Consider the following 21532-nt stretch of genomic DNA (forward strand, 5'->3'; position numbering starts at 1 on the left):
TTTCTTTAAAACTGTGTTTTGTGTTTAGTTGTCCTTGCCCTCGCATCTCTGATAGCACTGTTGGCGACGTACAGTGCGAAAGAAGTTCCACATACATACAATGAATATCCATTTTCGATGCGGGGTTACACAATAGAAACCTGGTTACAGCAAGGAACGTGACCAGAAACCCCTAACGCATTGGTGTGTAAACATAAGAATCGAGCCTGGTGCTGGCCACACCACCCCCCCGTGTGCCGTGCCAGCCTTCATCGGTGCTCGCTAACAGCAGTTTCCCCAACAGTCTGTTAAGGCTATACGGAGGGGGGGGGGGCATCTTAGTCTTTGGTAGCTGTCCCTTGGCACCGGAGTCTGTTCTGTGACGACTTGCCAGCAGAGGGCAGAAGAAGAGCGACACTCACAATGAAGCGGAGTGCCGGGCGGCTAAGATATGCAGCAAGTTGGCACCTCGGTCTGTCCCGTGACCGCCTGCCAGTGAGCCTACGACACTTCCACGTGATGGCCTCAGTGCACCTCGCCTGGCCCACAAGTGCTATGGTGACGTCGCTGCCCACTGTCTTGTTGCGTGAATGCGAATTCCTCTCCTTGTCAACAACCCCCACCCCCTCCACCCAACTTGCAGCCCCCCGAGGAGGGGCCAGGCCGGGGCGTGGATCCTCCCGACACGGCCCCGCTGCTCGCACTCGTGCAGAAGATGAACCTGTGCCTCTCGCAGCTGGAGCAGTTCCCGGTCAAGGTTCACGACCTCCCCAGCGGCAACGGCACAGGCAGCAGGTGCAGTCCGCGGAGAGGAAGGAAGCCCGCTCGCGTAACGCGCCGCCACCCCCCCCCCCCGCGTCTTACAAAGTGTTTAATTAGCGAGTGCACAAAAGCAGCAACGAGGTGTTGACGTGATTTGCAAATGGGTTTTTTTTTTGCCCTGGATTTATCTTCCGAGTCTTGCGCAACGCTGTTGATTATTAATGTGGCCGATGTGCTGCCATAGGAGATACGACCCTCATAGCAACTCACCACAGTCGGGTCATCTTAACGATAATTACCCTCATCATCATGGGACCTCCTTTGCCAGTACCAAAATATACTAATAGGGTTTTCCCCTTTTTTTCTGGCAACAAAAACTGACACCTTTTGCAAGGAATCATGTTTACATTAACCACAATACTTGCAGTCAAATGCAAACAAAAAACAATACTCTGATAATTTATGCATTGTCTTTGAAACTGATTGGTCCACACCATAGACAGCTTTCTTTAGAGCCTAGTCTCATATGGTGTTCGACCAGATGACGCCAAAAGGCGTCATCTGTCCCCCCTCCCACGTCACAGACTGAGCTAATGCAATGGTTAATAATACAAATGATGAAAACATGAGACCTTTCTTGTCAGTATCCAAGTATAAGAATAGTTCTTACCCTTTCTGGCAATAAAGTAGTTGTGTTAAGATGTTCAAACGCCAAACAGAAACCTTTTGCAAGGCATCATGTCTGCATAAACCACACGTACTTGTGGTGAACATGCAAACAAAAACGATAGTCTGGTAATATATGCGGTGATGCCACTGTGCACGTGCGCTGGCTGCGTCTCCACGGTGGAAGTTCTCTCGGGGCTCGTTCCCGTCCTTGGGCTGCCATTCCGTCACCAGGCTCATCCATTGCCCACCGTTGACGTGTCCCTTGTCTTGTTCCATCTCGATTGAAACTTCCTTCAAGAATTTGCTTTTTTGTGTTTAGTTTGTTGTCCTTCCCACCCCCACCCAGCACCTCCGATTAGTGCAGTTTCACATACATACATACATCCTGCCCAGGGCCGCCCTGTGTCTGTAGCTTTACAGCATAAGAGCTGTGTGCGGTCGCAGCTCCTTTTTTACTGTGGCGTTGCACAGTTGTGTGTGTGCTCACAACAACGAGCAGAGCGCCGGGTGGCTAACACACAGCAAGTTGGCACAGTAGGGGTCACTGATGGTGCATTGGCCAGTCATCTCAGTCATTCAACCCATGGCACCTGGATCTGCCCCGTGACCACCTGCCAGCAGGCGTTTGACACTTCACGTGGTCTTGAAGTCCACATATCCTGGCACAAGCAGTTGTTGTTATTTGTGTTTGTGCATGCATGCGTATTGCAACATCTTCTCGTCTGTTGGGCGTCCCCCCTGTGATTCTGTCTCGATCCCATTCACTTTACAGCTCTCATATCCTCCAGTAGCCGGTCTCCTTAGTCTCGTGCGTCCACATGTGTGTTCACACGTGTGTGCGTGTGTGCGTGTGGCGTGTGTGCAGGGGGTCACAAGCGCTCAAGTTTTTTAACACGCACCAGCTCAAGTGTCAGCTGATCCGACACCCGGACTGCTCCACTGTGAAGCAGTGGAAGGGGGGGGCCGTGAAGATCGACCCCCTCGCGTTGGTTCAGGCCATCGAGAGATACCTCGTGGTCAGAGGTGTGTACGCCCGTGTGTCGTGTGTCTTGTGCGCGTGTGTGCTGCTGACCACCCACCCGCTCCTCGTGCGCAGTTCCGGCCTTCGTAGGTACTACTCGCTAACACCACGTGCCCCAACAGTCTGCTTAGGCTGTACGAGGAATCTTTGTTTTGTGTGCGTGCGCGCGTGTGCGACTGTACACACGAGGTTGGCGTGATGAGAATAGTGAGTGAGCGCACGTGAGTGAGTGTGCATACAACGTGGGGAGCGGTAGTGTAGCGGTTATCGCTGTGCGATACGAACCCAGCAGCCCAAATTAAGTTCCCACTCACGGCCAAAAATAGGGACAGTGAATATTTGTACTTGTCCTGGGCCTCCCCTAGGTTAACTCAGCCTCAGCTTAGTACCTGGTCTTGTGTTCACATCACCACTGGGGAGGCAAAAGCGGCCGGACGTGGTGTTGGCCACCCACCCCCCCCACTCGTGTGTTGTGGCCGGCCTTCATAGGTGCTCGCTAACAGCACTTTCCCTAACAGTCTGTTCAGGCTACACTGGGGATCTTTGTCTTTGTACACGCTCCCATGATCCCTTCGCCCGTGCTCGCAGGGTACGGGCGCATTCGCGACGAGGACGACGACAGCGACGAGGACGCGTCGGACGACGAGGTGGACGAGTCTCTGGTAAGGCCGCCGCCCCTCGTTGGGAGCGTGCTCACGAGCGCCGTGCAGCGCCAACTTTACCCCGGCGGCGCTGCATCGTGGCGCAGAGCGTCGGCCCCCTGTTGCACGACAGAATATGGAAGAGGATGTCGCACAACTATGTCCCCCGAGATCTCTGCAGGTGGCCTTGGCCTCCTCGTGCTTCTGTATTACTCCTGTTCCGCGCGTCGCTCCAGAAGTCCCTGTATTGCTCTGCGCCTCCCCGTGTCTCCCCTGGTGGTGTCATTTTGTCATGTTCTGTTTGTTGGGTCATTCTTGTAAAACAGCTTGAGGCTGACTGTTTCTTGCCCAAGTAATAACATACATTTTATCTTTCCGTTTCATCTTGCTTCCCTGTCTCCCCGCGTCTCCCCAAGTGACCCCGCGTGACTCCGCGTTGTGTGACCCCGCGTGACCCCGCGTGACCCCGCGTGACCCCGCGTGACCCCGTGCCTCCCCGTGCCTCCCCCGTGTTGGTATCTAACTCTGCCTCCCCCCTCACCCTCTGCCCAGGCGGCCCAGTTCCTGAGCGCTGGCAGCGTGCGGCACCGGCTGGTGTTCTACATGGGCGAGCACCCGTTGCCGTACAACATGACCGTGTACCAGGCGATCCGCCAGTTCGGGCTGCCCAGCGAAGAGGAGCGCGAGAGCACTGATGAGGAGAGCAACCCCCTGGGACGCGCCGGCATCTGGATCAAGACTCACACCATCTGGTGACGACCACGTGCACACACGATGCACACACGATGCACACACGATGCACACACGATGCACACACGATGCTCACACGATGCACACACGATGCACACACGATGCACACACGATGCACACACGATGCACACACGATGCAACACAAGCTCAGGGGAGAGGGGAGGAGACAAGGTGGGGGGAAGAGATGTGGAGACACGGTAGGAGAGCAAAGCCATGGGCGGGAGAGGAGAGAGGAAGGGGAGGCAAGGTGATGAGAGGGGAGAGTAAGAGGAGACACGGTGAGGAAAGGGGAGAGCAAGGGGAGAGGAAGGGGAGGCACAGTGGGGCATCATCTGCATGGACAAGCTGCTTGATTGGAGAGTGACGGTGTCCGTGAATAGTGATGCCGATGACAAATAGTGATGATGTTAAACACAAGGACGACGCTGGCTTTGCTATTGCTGATACTGATGACATTGGTGATGACTGATTTTGACAGACGGTGACGTTAAAATACCAATACCGGCCGTGCAGACCGTGTGACGATGACGACGATGCTGGTGATGATGGGGGGAGAGCACACTGTGCGACGACGACGATGATGGTGACAAAATAAAACGGTTTGATGCTGGGCATGGGGGAAGAGGGGTTGGGGGGGGGGAGAAGAAGAGGAGTGAACGACGACGATGACAACGCCGTGACGACGGTGGTTGGCGTTGTCCGCAGGTACAAGCCGGTGTGCGACGACGACGAGGTGAGGGTGGAGGTGTGCGGCAGTGGCGGGAAGAGGGGACGGGCGCAGACGGCGCCTGCCAAGCCCTCGCCCAAGGCCAGCAAGAAGCACGACTCCCTGTGGCACGGTACAACACGGCTCTTTTACTCATCCCAACGTTGTAGCGCGACCCCTGTTCTCTCTGCTGCTACTGAATGAGACGCTCACTACGGTTTACAGAAACCTTTCCTAGGTCAAGATTCCGAGCATTAAGCTTCGAGGCTTGGGGGGGGGGAAGAGAGCCTGCCTGTCCTTGGCATGGTTCACCGACTCCATTGTACGTTTTGAAATCGTGAAACTCCCTTCGCCTCCCTCTGGTTAAAGATTCCCCAGAGTTCGATTCCCGGCCAAGATTAAATTCGGTGCGTGTGTACCCGTGTGTGCGTACCCGTGCGTGCGTGTGTACCTCTGCGTGCGTGTGTACCCGTGCGTGCAGATGGCGTCTGCCCCCCAGCGAGCAGCCCCCTGGATGCGTACCTGTGCGCCCGCCCCCCACACGCGCTCACCCTCGACGACCCCTCCCTTGAGGTCATCCTGCTCATCCGCCTCCTGCACGCGCTCAACCGATACTGGTTCCACCTTTACGAGGTGAGCGCGTCGGCTCGCGCCCGGAAAGGTGCGAGCCGGGGGGGGGGGGGGCAGCAGAGCCGACGGTGGTACACTCGCCCCCACGCCCGCTGCGCTAACGATATGCATGGGCGCCACGGTGGCGAGATGTTAACTACCTCGCCTGGAATGCAGGAGGTCGTGGATTTGATCGTGAGCCATGACGCCTGCTGTATATTTGGAGTCTGCGTGTTCCCTCTCCCTGTGGTTGCGTCGATTTTTCTCTGGGTCCTCGGTCCCCTCTACATTTAGAATCGACGTCATGCGTTTAGAATATTTTGGCCACTATAAATCTCCACGTGAAGATGATGATGAGCCCCATTTCGTTGAGCTATCATTTGTGTATAGCCAGGTGGCTTCTACAAAAGAGCAATATAGCTCAGTGGGCCTTGCCTTTTAAAATAAAGAGTTGAGTTCTTTTGGTCAGTTTAGTTTGTTCGTGATAACATTATAGTCCCGGCTGTAATTCCGACGCAAGTCCTCGGTCAGGGGTCGAACCCGGTTATGCGTGCATGCATTGCAGGATGCAGCATGCACAGAAGCCATCCCCAGCAGCGAGTTCATTAACAGCAAGCTGACGGCCAAGGCGAACCGGCAGCTGCAGGACCCGCTCGTCATCATGACCGGCAACATCCCTGCCTGGCTCACGGAGCTCGGAAAGACCTGGTACGGCACGGGGTGGGATGGGGGGGCGCGTGGGTGAGAGTGGGGCGCGTGTAATCCGGTGTTGTACCTGGGTGGGGGTTTCAAGTTTTATTTCGCTAATCGGTGAGAACTCAAGAGGTCAAAGATTTAATTTAATTTTCAAGAGAGATCTGGGGGGGTGTGTGGCGGGGTGGCGGGGTGTGTGGTGTGATATTTGTTGTGTTTGGGGTGGGAGATGTGGCCATGAGTTTGCGTGTGTCAGGGAGGGGGTGTGTGTCAGGGAGGGCGTGTGTCAGGGAGGGTGTGTGTGTGTGTGTGGTGAACCTTGTCTGGCACAAGCGCTGTCACTTGGTGGTAAATGGAGGATGTCATCGTAGAGTTTAATAGTAATGTCTCGTCCCGTGTGTCTGCACGCACACACATACACACACACGCACGCTCACCATTGCACGCATACACACCCACGCATGCGCATCCGTGCACACACTCGTCCACACACCCACTCACGCGGTTACACGAACGCACACACGCGCGCGCACGCAGCCCGTTCCTGTTCCCGTTTGATACGCGCCAGCTGCTGCTCTACGTGACGGCGTTTGACCGCGACCGCGCCATGCAGCGCCTACTCGACACCAACCCCGACATCAGCCAGGCCGACGCGCAAGACAGCCGCGTGGCACCACGCCTCGACCGCAAGAAGGTGCCGCCACCCTCCATCCCCCACCCTCCACCACCCACCCTCCATCCCCCACCCTCCATCCCCCACCCTCCATCCCCCACCCACCACCCACCCACCACCCTCCGCCCGCCATCTCCCACCCTCCACCCTCCACCCGCCATCCCCCACCCTCCATCCCCCACCCTCCACCACCCACCCACCACCCTCCACCCTCCACCCTCCACCGTCCACCCTCCATCCCCCACCCTCCACCACCCACCACCCTCCACCGTCCACCCTCCATCCCCCACCCTCCACCACCCACCCACCACCCTCCGCCCGCCATCTCCCACCCTCCACCCTGATGATAACAATGGATGTCTCTCCCTCTCGATCTCCGTCTCAGGGTATAGTGGGTGGGGGGGGATCATGGATGAGGCCACCGTTAGGGAGTTCAGGATTCAATGTCCCCATGATCTGAGACTCTCTCTCGCTCTCTTGGGTGGTTCATGATGGCCTTGTCAGTGACACGGAGATCCTGGGTTGAAGCCCTGGGGCTCATGATGTCTCCCTGTGGGTTCGTAATGGCCGGGTCGAAGACATTGAGCCAGCGGTCCCGAGGCCTCATGTTTTGGTCCTTGATCTGTGCGTGTACTGTGCACGTTTGTGTTCCTCTGTGTTTGTGTGTGCCCTTCTGTATATGTATGTTTAGGTGTGTGTGTGCACTTCTGTATATGTATGTTTAGGTGTGTGTGTGCACTTCTGTATATGTATGTTTAGGTGTGTGTGTGCACATCTGTATATGTATGTTTAGGTGTGTGTGTGCACTTCTGTATATGTATGTTTAGGTGTGTGTGTGCACATCTGTATATGTATGTTTAGGTGTGTGTGTGCACTTCTGTATATGTATGTTTAGGTGTGTGTGTGCACTTCTGTATATGTATGTTTAGGTGTGTGTATGTGCACTTCTGTATATGTATGTTTAGGTGTGTGTGTGTGCACTTCTGTATATGTATGTTTAGGTGTGTGTGTGTGCACTTCTGTATATGTATGTTTAGGTGTGTGTGTGTGCACTTCTGTATATGTGTGTTTAGGTGTGTGTGTGTGCACTTCTGTATATGTATGTTTAGGTGTGTGTATGTGCACTTCTGTATATGTGTGTTTAGGTGTGTGTGTGTGTGCACTTCTGTATATGTATGTTTAGGTGTGTGTATGTGTGTATGTGCACTTCTGTATATGTATGTTTAGGTGTGTGTATGTGCACTTCTGTATATGTATGTTTAGGTGTGTGTATGTGCACTTCTGTATATGTGTGTTTAGGTGTGTGTATGTGCACTTCTGTATATGTGTGTTTAGGTGTGTGTATGTGCACTTCTGTATATGTATGTTTAGGTGTGTGTATGTGCACTTCTGTATATGTATGTTTAGGTGTGTGTATGTGCACTTCTGTATATGTGTGTTTAGGTGTGTGTATGTGTGTGTGTGTGCACTTCTGTATATGTATGTTTGGGTGTGTGTGTACAATTCTCTTTGCGTGTGTTTATGTTCTCTGTGTTTCGGTGTTTGTGTGGGGAGCGGTAGTGTGGTAGTTGGCGCACTGCGCTATGAACCTGGCAACTCGGGTTCGATTTCAGCTCATGGCCAACACGGATGAACCGCTCCTGGGCCTTCCCTAGGTCGACTCGGCCTCAAATGAGTACCTTGTGCGGTGTGTGAACATCGCCACTGAGGAGACAAAGGCGGTCGGGCGTGGTGCTGGCCACCCACCCCCTCGTGTACCGTGCCAGCCTTCATAGGTGCTCGCTAACAGCATTTGCCCCAACAGTCTGTTCAGGCTATACGGGGGATCTTTGTGTGTGTGTGTGTGCGCACAATTCTATTTGCATGTGTTCATGTTCTCCGTGTTTATGTTCTCTGTGTTCATGTTCTCTGTGTTCATGTTCTCTGTGTTCATGTTCTCTGTGTTCATGTTCTCCGTGTTCATGTTCTCTGTGTTCATGTTCTCTGTGTTCATGTTCTCCGTGTTCATGTTCTCTGTGTGTGTGTGTGCAGCGCACGGTGAACAGGGAGGACCTCCTGAAGCAGGCGGAGAGCGTCATGTCGGAGCTGGGCAGCTCACGAGCCATGCTCGAGATTCAGTACGACAACGAGGTGAGGGACACGACGACCCGGGTTGGGGTCCAGCTGGGATCAGAATCGGAATCGGAGTTTTCATGCTGGAGGAATCTGATGAGCGATAATCAAGCTCTATTTCACAAATGTCCAGTAGGGGCGCGTAAGAATGTTACAACAACAAACAATACAAAAACACGATAGGAATGCAAAGTATAGCAAGGGTAAACAATTCAATAAAAAAAAACTGCATAGATTTTTTTTCTTACCAGGTAAAGCCCACTGAGGTATTCTTTGGGTCTTTCGGTAAAGTCACGTAGAAACAAAAAACAACTTTTTCTTACAAAAAACTACGATGTTTAAATCGCAACACAAGCAATCGTCACCACTGAGGTATTAACTTGTTTTTCAGAAGCGATTTGGCCACAAATGATAGCTCAGCAAAGTGGCTTATCACGTGGACATTTATTGCAGCAAAATCGAAATAATCTCAATGCATGTTTATTTTAAATGTGGAGGGAAATACCGGAGGACCAGGAGAAAAAATCCACGTTACCACGGTGGGAAACACAGGTTCACGGATGCCGGGTCAGGTTATGGTTAGGATCGGGGTTATGCTCTGACATGGATCATAAACGTGGAATTTAACAGAGGCAATGGCGCAAAAGCGGAATAATGTTAAATCATCCAGATAGGAAGTGATGTCACACGTGGCAACAGGAGGCTGTCCCACGAGGCAACAGGAAGTGATGTCACACGTGGCGACAGGAGGCTGTCCCACGAGGCAACAGGAAGTGATGTCACACGTGCCAACAGGAGGCTGTCCCACGAGGCAACAGGAAGTGATGTCACACGTGGCAACAGGAGGCTGTCCCACGAGGCGACGGGAAGTGATGTCGCAGGAGGGGATGTGACGGTTGTGGGGTCGCCCCTGTGGGTGTGCATGGCGCTGCGTGCAGGTGGGCACGGGGCTGGGCCCGACGCTGGAGTTCTACGCACTCGTGTCGCAGGAGCTGCAGCGCGCCGACCTGGGCATGTGGCGTGGAGACGAGCTCACCATCACCAGCCCCAAGGGTGAGTGGGGGGGGCAGCAGAGAGGGGAGTCACGGTGAAGCCCAGTGCAGATTTCGCTCACCACTGAACCGTTAGGGCACCATAGCCCTAATACTAACCCGCAATGCACATTATCCCTAACTATAACGAACACTGCAACCCTAACACGAGCCCTAATACTAACTCAAGGTCAGTATTAGCACTGAACCCGAACACAAACTCTAACCTAAAAATAGCCCCATTCCTGACCAGCGTGCCCACATCTGTGTGTGCTGCGTGTGCCCGTGTGTGTGCGTGCTGCGTGTGTTTTGTGCGTGCCTTGCCCGTGTGCGCGCGCCTGCTCGTGTAGGCGCGTCGGAGGGCGTGCGCTACGTGCACAGCGCCCAGGGCTTCTTCCCGGCGCCACTGGGGAGAAACACGAAGGCGACGGTGCTGACGCGACTCAAGATCAAGTTCCGCTTCCTCGGCCGCTTCATGGCCAAGGCCCTGATGGACTCGCGCATGGTGAGGGGCGAGCCGCGCGCGACCGCCGCTCGGTGGGAGGGCGCCGTTCCTCCCGTGCCGCCCTCGCAGACTCCCTTCCCCCAACCGTCCGTGCTGTTGACTCGCTGCCCCCCATCCCAAGTCCAAACTCAAGTTGTGACCGACTGCCTCTTTCGCTTTCTCCGCACACCTGTGTGTGTGGCGTGTGGTGTGTGCGTGGTGTGCATGTCTGGTCTCTGTGGCATGCGCGTCGTGTGTGCGTGCGTGCGTGTGGTGCGTGTGGTGCGTGCGTGCGTGTGGTGCGTGTGGTGTGTGCGTGCGTGCGTGGTGCGTGGTGTGTGTGTGTGTGCTTGGTTGGCGTGCAGCTGGACCTGCCGCTGAGCCTGCCCTTCTGCAAGTGGATGCTGGGCGGCGAGGGCTCGCTCACCGAGGGCGACCTGGTGCACATCGACCCCGTGGTGCACCGCTCCGTGCTGCAGCTGCGCTCCGTGCTCTGGGAGAAGCAGAAGCTGGAGCAGGATCGCACGCAGGTGCGATCCCTCTCCCTCCCTGCACCCCCCCCCCACCACTGGAATCAACTTCACCTCGACATTAAGCAGTTCCCCTCCTTAACCTCCTTCCGTTCCTCTCTTAATGCGCACCTCTTCTCCATTGCCCATTCGCTCCCCTCGCCCCCTCCACTCCGTGCCGTTCCTCCCCCGTAGCCCTGTCGTACCTCCGCTTAGCACAGTTGGCTGCATAAGCTTTGAAGGAAGTTCAACATACCTACTGCATACGTGTGACCCCCATCATGCGCCCTCTGTTACGGCCACTCATTCCTCGGCTCTTACACTCCCATCTAAATAATTATATTTGTTACCATGTATAGAGCGCCTTGATTGAAGGTGCTCTTTCAATATAGATGAGATCTGCATAACAGCTGGCACTCGCCGCAAAGTGGCGGTGACGTCACCACACGCTTGTACCAGGCATAGTTGCACTTTTGACGCCTCTCGAAGTGTGGAAGGCTCTCTGCTGGCAGGAGATCACGGCACAGACCCCCCAGGTGCCATTGGTTGACTGACTGAGATGACTGCCAGATGCACCACCTGAGCTCTCTACTGTGGCAACATGTACACAAAGACAAGGATCCCCCGTATAGCCTTAACAGACTGCTGGGGCAAGTGCTGTTAGCGAGCAGCACCTCCGAACGTGTACACACACACACACAGACACCGGCACTCCAGTCCCCACGACAGCCACGTTAAACGTGCGTGACCTGCGACGGTCGTTGTCGGTGAATGCTTCGGACCGTTGTTGACGTCCGGTGGTTGCTTGCGGTGTGGGCAGACGCGCGAGTCGCTGCAGTCGGCGCTGGAGGCGCTCACCATGAGCGGCTGCTCCATCGAGGACCTGAGTCTGGACTTCACGCTGCCCGGGTTCCCGCATATTGAGCTGCGGCGCGGGGGCAAGGACGTCCCCGTCACCATCCACAACTTGCAGCAGTACCTACAGGTAATGGCAACCGCGGCCACGGCAACCGCGGCCATGGCAACGACAGTCACGGCAACCGAAGCTATGGCATTGCAGCAGTGTTTCCCGCACCTCCAATTCGCACGGTTGGCTACTTCCGGCGTGAAAGAAGTTCAACATATACACATACGTGTTCATGGCAACTATGTATGTATGTATGTTGAACTTCTTTCGCGCACCGCACGTGGCCAACTGTGTTGACTACAGAGCAACTGCAGCAGCAGTCGCAACTGCAGTCTGGCGCACGGCCACCACTTGGTTGCACAATCATCGACAGCACCACATTTATTTCCATCGCTTTTGCAATCGCCACCACAACCACCGCTAAAGTCGCAACCATTGCTCGAATCGCGAACACCGTCTCAACCAACCTCACACTCCCGGTATTCCTAACCCCCTATCCCCTATTACTCCTAACCTTGTTATTGAATCGGTCACTATGTTTACCTTGCCATAATATTGACCCTATCTGTACACTATTCCTCTACCCCTGTCAATGCCCCCCCCCGCCCTGTCCCTACCCCCCCCCTGCAGTTGGTGGTGCACTGGACGCTGGTGGAGGGCGTGAGCCGGCAGTTTGAGGCCTTCAGGGAAGGCTTTGAGTCCGTGTTTCCCCTGCACCACCTCCACTACTTCTACCCGGAGGAGGTGGTGCACACACCCACACACACCACGTCTTTACACATGTGCATGTGTATACATACGAACATACACTAATACATGCGCGCATGTGTATACATCATTGTGCGGTTGCTGTCGTTCTCCGTGTGAGCTCCTTTTGCGGTTACCCTGGTGACCATGTGTGTGGTCTCCGTGGCGACCGTGTGTGTGTGGTCTCCGTGGCGACCGTGTGCGTGTGTGTGTGTGACCTCCGGTCTCTGGTAAACCTGTCCGTGTGTTTTTCGTGGCGACCGTGTGTCTGTGTTTGCATCTCTGGCGACCGTGTGAACGCAGCTGGACCAGCTGTTCTGCGGTAGCAAGGCGGAGATCTGGGATGTGAAGTCATTGATGGAATGCTGCCGGCCAGACCACGGATACACCCACGACAGGTGACGGCCCGCACCGTATTACCGTCGCATTAAAGCTCGCTCGGTTCCACCGTGATCTCTTGCGTAACGACTGGTTACTGCGCGTGTGAGCACCGTGCATTCTTTTGTTTAATCACCTCGTTGTGTTTTTTTTCCCCAAACCCTCCCCTTGCGCACACACACACACTCACGTGCAGCCGAGCGGTTAAGTTTTTGTTTGAGATTTTAAGTTCCTTCGACTCGGAGCAACAGAGGCTGTTCCTGCAGTTTGTGACGGGGTCTCCCCGCCTGCCCGTCGGAGGTACGCACGCACACGTACTGCCATGGACTAACACCTATATTTATTTACACACTGCACCAGGTACTTGTTTGAGGTTGAGCCGAGCTAGGGGAGATCCATGACGAGTTCAGATAATTATCACTGGTGTCGGCCGTTGAGCAGGAATCGAACTCGGGTCGCCGGGTTCGTAGCGCAGCACGCTAACAGCTGCACTACCGCTGCACATATACAAGTACACACACTTGTGCACACGAACAAAGACACAAACCCACACTCGGTGCATACCGTGCCCACCATCGTTTATACGCACAAATACGTACGCGTGCATACACCCACGTGTGCACGCACACACACACACACTCGACGCATTATACAGTGGTACACACTCGCACAACGTACCGACACTAACACACTGCCAACCCCCGCAGGCTTCCGGAGCCTGAACCCGCCGCTGACGATCGTGCGCAAGACGCTGGAGGCGGCGGAGGACCCGGACGGCTTCCTGCCGTCCGTCATGACGTGCGTCAACTACCTGAAGCTCCCCGACTACTCCACGTGCTCGCTCATGCGGGAGAGGCTGCTGACTGCGGCGCGCGAGGGCCAGCGCTCCTTCCACCTCTCCTAGGCACCGTCGCCGCCGCTGCTGCTGCCGCCCCCCCCCCCTTTCCCCCTGACGACGACAACGCTGCTGCTGCTTGCCCCCATTTTCTCTCGCAACGACACCGCCACCATCAACAACAACGCCACCATCAACAACAACCACCAACCGATCCCAACCACGCTCGCGCATTACTCCGCACGCAGACCCGCGCACGAACCGATGCGTACGCACGCACGGTGACTAGCACCGCTGTCTCTCCCACCACCCACGTCCCCCGCACCCGCCAGCGGAAACCCGCGCTCCGCTCGGATAGGGCGGAGGCAGCGTGCTCGCCCCCATCCCTCCTCCTCCTCCACCCGCCCACCTACCTACCCCCGCCTGTCACCGCACGCCCGAAGCCTCCCTCTGCTTGACGGGGCCACGACGCGGCAGGAGGCAGGTGGAGGCCGCGCGCCGTCTCTCTCTCATGGCTGTTGCCGTCGAAGTTCGTTTCTCTGTTTTATTTCTCGGTTTCTCCCAGCAGCTGCCGACGCCGATGAGAGGCGCGGCTCGGCGATTATTGCGGCCTCCAGTTGGTGGCCTCCCCCCCCACCCCCCCTTTCTCAAACCCGCTTTACCCACACCGCTTTTTCCTCACTTTTCATTTGGCGCTGCCGGGTGGTGAAAACTCCCCCCCCCCCCCATCTCCCCTTTCTCCTCCCTCCTCCTCCACAAGCCTGGGTCAGTGCCCAGCCAATATCGCCTCTGCAGTTTTTGCACAGCAGGCAGGCACGCACCACGCCTACACACACCCTGACACACGCTCGCGCACACACACACGATCACGCGCACACACACTGGCACACGCTCGCATACACGCGCTTGCACGCACGCACTGACACGCTCTCGCACGCTCTTGACACGCGCTCTTTCACAGCAACGCGCGCACCCCGTCGTCGGCTGTTTTGCCGCGCAGGTGCGGTGTGGCCGCCGACCCGAGGCTGGGGTTGAAGCTAATGGGATCCCAGATGTTTCGTTTTGTTGTGTAACTGTTTCCACGTTTTTTCGCTTACATTTTGATTGGTTATTAAGTATTTTTGTCCCAGATTTATCCCTTCCCCGACCCTCCCTCCAACCCCCCCTTCCCCCTCCCTCTCACCCCCCCCGCCCCAACTTCTGCGAGCCATCATCTCCCTCCTCTCCCACTGCCATCGATTTTCCCCTGAACGCGCCAACCACCTCTGACCCCCCCCCCTTCCTCTACCCACGACCCCCACCCAGTCCGCCTGTTTACCTGGAGTCTAACTCCGACCCCCCCGACTCGCTGGCTCTTGCCCTCCCGTCCCACTCTTCCCGTGTATATTTACCCGACCCCTAACCCCTGACCCACCCCCCCCCTAACCCCTGTGTGCGTGTCGCACTTGTCTCGCAATAATGACCTTTGGCCCCCCGTGGAGAGGGGTAGGTTTGAAACGGGACACAATAAATAAATAAATAAAACCCACGCACTGCTTTCGGCCTCGTCACCACCCCCGTGTGCGTGTGTTGTGTGCTACGGGCAGCGTGTGTGTGTGTGACACGTGACTGGTAGTATACAGCACAGCAAGTAGGTCGGGGTCGCGTGCGTGTGAATTGGGATCGCCTCGTGTGCCGCGTGGCTTTCCCCAGGTGCTTCGGGAGCTTGCCGTGCGAAGGAAAAGCCCCCAGTTTGGATTAACAATGTGGTCACTGCAACTGTGACTGCACCTGGAGATGCTGGGGCAGGGACGTGCGTGTCGGAGTAAGAGGCGGTGTTGGATGGGTCACGGGAACAAATCAATTGGGAGGTTTTGAGTCTGGACGTCAACAGTGGCAGGGGGAGTCCGATGGCACGGACGGCTCGGGAACGGGACGGGAGGTTGAATCGCCAAACCACTTGGGGTCGACCTTTATCCAGCAGCGGAGAGAGCACGGGTGACGAGTTGATGCGTCCTTTCTCTCGCGTACCGTCCTCCTTGCCGCCGTCTTGTCTCGCGCGACCGGTCTCCGTTCTGTGTCTGCCGTTCTGTTTGCCTCCAGCTTCACATCAATTACAATTTTAACTCAACGTAGCCTGCAGAAGAAGGGTGGGCGGGCCAAACCATCCATCGAGGCGAACCTCACTTGCAACTTTTCAATGAAACTTTATTTAAAACGGCGGAGGGGGCGGGAGGGGAAATAAAATCTGCGGAAGCGGTTCGTGGCCCCAGGACATTCGCGGAGCCAGGCGAGGGGAATTCCCGCGGTGCTCCTGCGGATTTCTAAATTCGCGTCACCCCCCCCCCCCCACATTGACCCCCTCGGCGTCTTGCGGCTCTCGGTCGGCCGACGTCTGGTGACCCGCGGCTTGGCGCCTCGCTGCGACCGGATCTCAAGACGCTTCTTCACAACCTGAGCAGACTGCACATTGGGGTCGAGGTGGGGGGGGGGCTCTGGTGAAGGGAATGCGGAGGCAGCGCGACACCGCGCTAGAGGAGCACCGACGATGACCACAAGCCGCTAAGAGCATCGTCGTTGGCATTTGCTTGCACTGCGTCGATATTCCGTTCGAAGTGATTTCTACGTTCAACTCATTTGTGTGTTTAGCGCGAGCAGCAGCAGCAGGAGCAGCAACAGCAGCTCGGAATAGGACACTGAGCAGGGCGGTCTGAGTGCAATGTCAACTTGCGGCGGCGGTGGTGGTGGCCGAGCTTGAGGTTGGTGCCTCCCGCTTCTCACAGAGAGGCCGCTGGCGGTCGTGACGAGGGCGAGTCTGCCGAGAGCCCCACGTGCTCTAAGACGCCGTCAAAAGCCGCTCCCGATCCGACTCCGATCCCTCGGGCCCCGCGGACCTTCGCTCGGCCTCCCGGGGCCCCTGCCTCTTCTTCACCAGGGCGGCCCCCGCCGCGCTCAGGGCCACGCACGCCGCGCCCACGACGCTCAGGGGCCCCGGGAGCCCCTCGTCCAACATTGCCGCCTGGGCCGCCGTGGCCAGGAGGACGTCGCAGGTGCGGATCGCCGCCACCAGTCCGGCGCCCTCCAGCTGCAGGGCCCGCGCCAGCGACAGCTGCCCCAGGGCGGCCACGGGCCCCGTGAGGACGAGGGCGGCGCGGGCCCACGGAGGGTCGCAGGGCAGCGGGCACGGCAGGGAGGGCCGCGCCGGCGGCGGCAGCAGCAGCAGCAGCAGCAGGGACTGCGCCGTGCCCGCGAGGGCGATGGCCCAGGTGGAGGCGAGGAGGCTCGCCGAGTCGCCCAGGAGACGCAGGCACACGAAGGCTCCCGCCGAGCAGAGCGCGCTGAAGAGGGCGGCCAGGGAGCCGAGCAGGCGCACGGTCGCCGCGGGGCCGTCTGCGGGGTGACGCGGGGTGGGGGGGGGGCAGAGGAGGGGATGGGAAGACGGTGGTCAGGACGTGGGAATGAATGAAAAAAGACGAAAGGAATGCGCGAATTTACGAAGAATTGCAATCATAGCCGCCACAATCACCAACAATGCCATCATCATACTCTCTGGTTCTTTCGGTAACAAAATAATAGAACGCGACGTTTCGATTGCAACACAAGCAATCGTCATCAGGTGGGACAACCACAGCAAGAAAACAACTGCTGAAATAGGCCATCATCCTCTACCAAACTCAACTGTAGCCTCTGTCACCACCACCATTCCAATCGTCACGGCGGTGCGAATCTGCTGCCTTGGTTGCTACTGTTGGGCGTGTTATTTGGACTTTGCTGGAGTCGCGGACAAAATGTTTTCTTAATCGGAAACTGCATGGGCCTTGGTAAAGACATGGTGATCATTAAAATAGCCTTTCTCATTCTCAGCATCATCAACATCATCAGCAGCAGTAGCAACATCATGGTCAGGGGTCTGCAACCAAAATATCAAGAAGAGACATTTGGGTTTTTTTCGAGATCCGTAAGAGACTCGATATTTCAAGAGCCACCGGTTTGCCGAGCCCCTTGATCCGTGACCATCACAATTATAACAGCTACAGGACTAACACCACCATCTGCTTCACCCATGGGTGAAGTTTGGGGGGGGAGTGCACAGACAACGCCCTCCCAAACTGGGCACCTTTATGACTTTGTTTTCAGTAGTTTACAATTAAGATCACAAATTAATGACACGCACCCTCGATTCCTAAAGCGAAGTCAAACTCCGCCTTGGCCACCGCTCTCATTCTAGATTTGAAGCTTTCGTGACTGCAAGGATTCATACTCTTAGGTTTTTTCGGTAAAGTCACGTGGGTACAAAAATAAAATTAATAAAAGTAAAATAAAAATCACGACGTTTCGGAGGCAACACAAGCTTCCGTCTTCAGGTGGAACCGTCACAGCACGCTTGCTGAAGACGGAGGCTTGTGTTGCCTCCGAAACGTCGTGATTTTTATTTTATTTTACTTTTATTAATTTTAATGTTTTACCTACGTGACTTTACCGAAAAAACCTAAGAACACGCTAGCTGTATCAAGTGAGAAGGACCACTCTCATCATCACCGCCCCTGCAATCATCACCGCCATCGTCGTCGCTGCCGAAGATCACGGCTGGCCTCGCCGCCAGCGTGACCCCGGCGAAGGCGAGCGCGCCGAGCGGAGCATCCCAGGCGCTGCACGGCTCCCCCAGCACCCCTCTGGCGATCCCGCCGGTGAGCGCGGCCCTGCTGAAGGTGATGACCGTGGCGTCGCTCAGCGGGAGGGCGCGCACGGCGACCACCACGCAGATGTTCCCCGCCGCGCCCAGCAGTCCACGCAGCAGCAGCAGCAGCCACGTGGACAGCCGCTTGCCGCTGGGAGGTGGCAGCAGCAGCAGCGGCTCTCTGTGGGGTGGGAGGGAGGGGGGGGGTTACTGATGAGGTTTGGGATGGGGGCCCGCATTCTATGGGGAAACATTTTTTTACACTTTTTTTACTGGCAAAAACACATTCCTGCGGAGGGAGCTGGTGGGAACGTTGGGTTGCTCGGTCAATGGCCAGGGTCAACGGCGGCGTGGTGTGTTCCGCAAATATGCCCGACTGTGAGGGCGGGCACAAGCCGGCGTGAGTAGGTTAAACGTTGAGTTTTATAAGGGCACCACGGGGTGACCAGCCCCTCCCCACCCAGCCCCTCCCCACCCAGCCCCACCCCTCCCACTCCCCACCCAGCCCCTCCCTCCCCTCCCCACCCAGCCCCTCCCTGCACGACGGACACAATAACCCCCTGTGGGCTGGTGTAACCAGGAGGAGGTTCCTACCAGTAAAAATCCCGAGATGTGTTTTTGTTTATGTCACCAGGTAAGGCCTCCTTGAGCGATCTCAAATGATCGCTCTCAACGAAGTGGCTTCTCGTCACGTCGACAGTTGTAGCAGCCAAAAGTCGAAATCCACGCGACCACGTGGAGAGAAACATGCACACTCCAAATGTTCAATATATAAACCAAATCGATTTCGCGGAATCGATCTGGCTCGTGCCCCCCTCGCCCCCCTCGCCTGTAGTGGATGAGCAGGGGCAGGATAAAAGCGGCCTGGAAGAAGAATCTGATGAAGGCGATTTCCAACGGAGCCACGGAATCGATTTTCTTCACCAACAGCGAGTTGACGGTGACGGCGAGAGAGGAGACCAGCGCCAGGATGATCCCCGCTCCGGGAAACGTTGTCCCGTGTCCTGCACCAGGGGTCACAGTCACTGCACCAGGGGTCACCGTCACTGCACCAGGGGTCACCGTCACTGCACCAGGGGTCACCGTCACTGCACCAGGCGTCACCGTCACTGCACCAGGCGTCACAGTCACTGCACCAGGGGTCACCGTCACTGCACCAGGGGTCACCGTCACTGCACCAGGGGTCACCGTCACTGCACCAGGGGGTTCCACTGTCTTGAATTAGGGGGTGAACTCTCCTGCATTCGGAGGTATGGGTAATAGTGAGGCTCTCGAAGGGTGCCGAGTTGGAGGTGATGGTGAAGTAATGATGATGGTGGTATTGACGGTGGTGTTGATGATGGTGGTAGTGGTGATGATGGTGGTGTTGATGGTGGTGATGTTGATGGTGGTGATGTTGATGGTGGTGTTGATGGTGGAGGTGGTAGTGATGATGATGGTGGTGGTAGTGTGATGGTGCTGGTAGTGGTGATGATGGTGGTGATGATGGTGGTAGTGGTAATGATGATGGTGGTAGTGGTGACGATGGTGGTAGTAGTAGTCGTGATGATGGTGATGATGGTAGTGGTGATAGTGATGATGGTGTTGATGGTGATGGTGATGATGGTGGTGGCCCTTACCGCCTCGTATCGACTCCTCTCGACCTCCCGTCCCTCGTCTCCGTGTCCCCGCGTCTTTGCGGCCGCAGCAGCTTCCACAACCACGGCCCGGACCTCCCCTCCCCCCCACCGCTTGCTCCTCAACCTCCTCCCAACCCTCGTCCACCTCCTCGTCCACATCCTCGTCCACCTCCTCCTCCTCCTGCTCCACCAGCAGTGGCTTCGTCTCGCGGAGCTCCACAAATTTCAACGATCGCGATTTCAACCTCGCGGCCATGGTAATTGCACATACAACACAGGACCGTGTATCCCACAGTGTGTGTGTGTACTGTGTATCCCACAGTGTGTGTGTGTACTGTGTGTATATGTATCTAGGCTTTATCGTGCGAACCAAACTCTTTCATTCAAAGGCTTCGGCGAATCGTAACTTCGTTCTCAGTAGATGATGGACACTCGCAGGGATGTGATGATGATGGTCATCATCGTCAGCAGCAACGCGTCTACCAAAGCGCGCAAACTGCCACAGCAATTGTGACTAAACCACACGGCGGCACTGCAGTGAACCGCCGAGTTTAGGAACAAACCCGCGGGGCAGACGCCTCGGCCGGCGTCTCTGCGGGACCCGGCAGAGGCGCCGAGCCGCGCAGTCTCCCGCGGTGGAGTTCAACACGGGCACCCGGGACGTCTGGGCACGAAATCCCACTCCTGCGGCCACCACCCGAACACAAACACCACCATGGTAATTATCATTGTTAATAATGATGCCATGGTAATTATTATTATTAATGCAATGGTAATTATTATTATTGTGAATGTGATGGTAATTATTTTTATTAATAATGCCATGGTAATTCATATTATTAATACCATGGTAATTATTATTAATACCATGGTAATTATTATTAATAATGCCGTGGTAATTCATATTATTAATGCCATGGTAATTATTAATACTGCCATGGTAATTAATAATAATGCCATGGTAATTCATATTATTAATAATGCCATGGTAATTATGATTAATAATGCCATGGTAATCATTATTATTAATAATAGTGCCATGGTAATTCTTATTATTGATAATGCCATGGTAATCATTATTATTGATAATGCGATAGTAATCATTATTATTGTTAATGTGATGGTAATTATTATTGTTAATGCGGACGCGGCGGTGGTGGTGATGGAGCGGTGGTGCCGCGATGCCACCAAAACCGGAGTAAATGAGCGGCAGCTGAACCGGTCCTGGGCCTCCCCTAGGTCGACTCCGCCCTCATGAGTACCTGGTGCGGTGTGCAGTAAACATCGCCACCGGGGAGACAAAGGCGGCCGGGCGTGGTGCTGGCCACCCACCCCCTCATCGTGTGCCGTTGCCGGCCTTCATAGGTGCTGCTCGCTAACAGCACTTGCCCCAATAGTCTGTGAAGGCTACACGGGGGATCTTTGTCTTTGTTGGGTGGGGGGGAGGGAGGAGGGGGGAGGGAGGGGGCGTTGTGCCCCCGGCGCGGTGACTCGGAGAAGCGTCGCGGGGCGCAGCTGCGGAGGGGGGAGATGCGTCTTAATAGAGAGACGGTGACGTCATGGTGGTGGTGATGGTGGTGGTGCAGTGATGTTGATGGTGATGATGGTGGTGGTGGTGATGATGATGTTGGTGGTGATGGTGATGATGGTGGTGGTGATGTTGGTGGTGATGATGATGATGGTGGTGGTGGTGATGGTGATGATGATGGTGGTGCAGTGATGGTGGTGATGATGGTGCAATGATGATGGT

The 21532-nt window shown here is 55.8% G+C and overlaps 2 protein-coding genes across 2 annotated transcripts in view; one reads left to right on the top strand and one right to left on the bottom strand.

The window, feature by feature from the left end:
• The window catches only part of TRIP12 (thyroid hormone receptor interactor 12), a 50408-nt gene extending 35380 nt beyond the window's left edge, over positions 1–15028 (top strand). Inside the window, exons 31-47 of the mRNA XM_078869008.1 lie at positions 623–774; positions 2276–2433; positions 3020–3093; positions 3625–3824; positions 4528–4661; positions 5010–5161; positions 5703–5845; positions 6368–6524; positions 8535–8633; positions 9554–9668; positions 9997–10151; positions 10496–10660; positions 11460–11624; positions 12177–12290; positions 12597–12691; positions 12868–12971; positions 13379–15028. Coding sequence (XP_078725134.1) covers positions 623–774; positions 2276–2433; positions 3020–3093; positions 3625–3824; positions 4528–4661; positions 5010–5161; positions 5703–5845; positions 6368–6524; positions 8535–8633; positions 9554–9668; positions 9997–10151; positions 10496–10660; positions 11460–11624; positions 12177–12290; positions 12597–12691; positions 12868–12971; positions 13379–13575 — 2379 coding nt within the window. The 3' untranslated portion in view covers positions 13576–15028. The remainder of the gene's footprint in view (positions 1–622; positions 775–2275; positions 2434–3019; positions 3094–3624; positions 3825–4527; positions 4662–5009; positions 5162–5702; positions 5846–6367; positions 6525–8534; positions 8634–9553; positions 9669–9996; positions 10152–10495; positions 10661–11459; positions 11625–12176; positions 12291–12596; positions 12692–12867; positions 12972–13378) is intronic.
• A 1293-nt stretch (positions 15029–16321) lies between these two features.
• LOC144942442 (solute carrier family 35 member G1-like) lies at positions 16322–20499 on the bottom strand. Its single transcript, XM_078869314.1, has 5 exons — positions 20438–20499; positions 19783–19853; positions 18993–19167; positions 18043–18314; positions 16322–16875 (listed from the first exon to the last, which is right to left on the bottom strand). The coding sequence occupies exons 1-5, from the start codon at positions 20497–20499 to the stop codon at positions 16322–16324; spliced, it is 1134 nt and encodes a 377-aa protein (XP_078725440.1).
• Positions 20500–21532: the final 1033 nt, after the last annotated feature.

Source organism: Lampetra fluviatilis, chromosome 27 (assembly GCF_964198595.1).
Source record: "Lampetra fluviatilis chromosome 27, kcLamFluv1.1, whole genome shotgun sequence".
Lineage (NCBI taxonomy): Eukaryota > Metazoa > Chordata > Hyperoartia > Petromyzontiformes > Petromyzontidae > Lampetra > Lampetra fluviatilis.

Coding starts and splice junctions, on each gene's coding strand:
- LOC144942442 (XM_078869314.1), bottom strand. CDS start 20,499: ATGGTGGTGTTTGTGTTCGGGTGGTGGCCGCAGGAGTGGGATTTCGTG. Junction 19,168..19,782: donor AGAGGAGTCGATACGAGGCG/GTAAGGGCCACC, acceptor CCCCTGGTGCAG/GACACGGGACAACGTTTCCC. Junction 16,876..18,042: donor CGGCAGCGACGACGATGGCG/GTGATGATTGCA, acceptor GTCACCCCGCAG/ACGGCCCCGCGGCGACCGTG.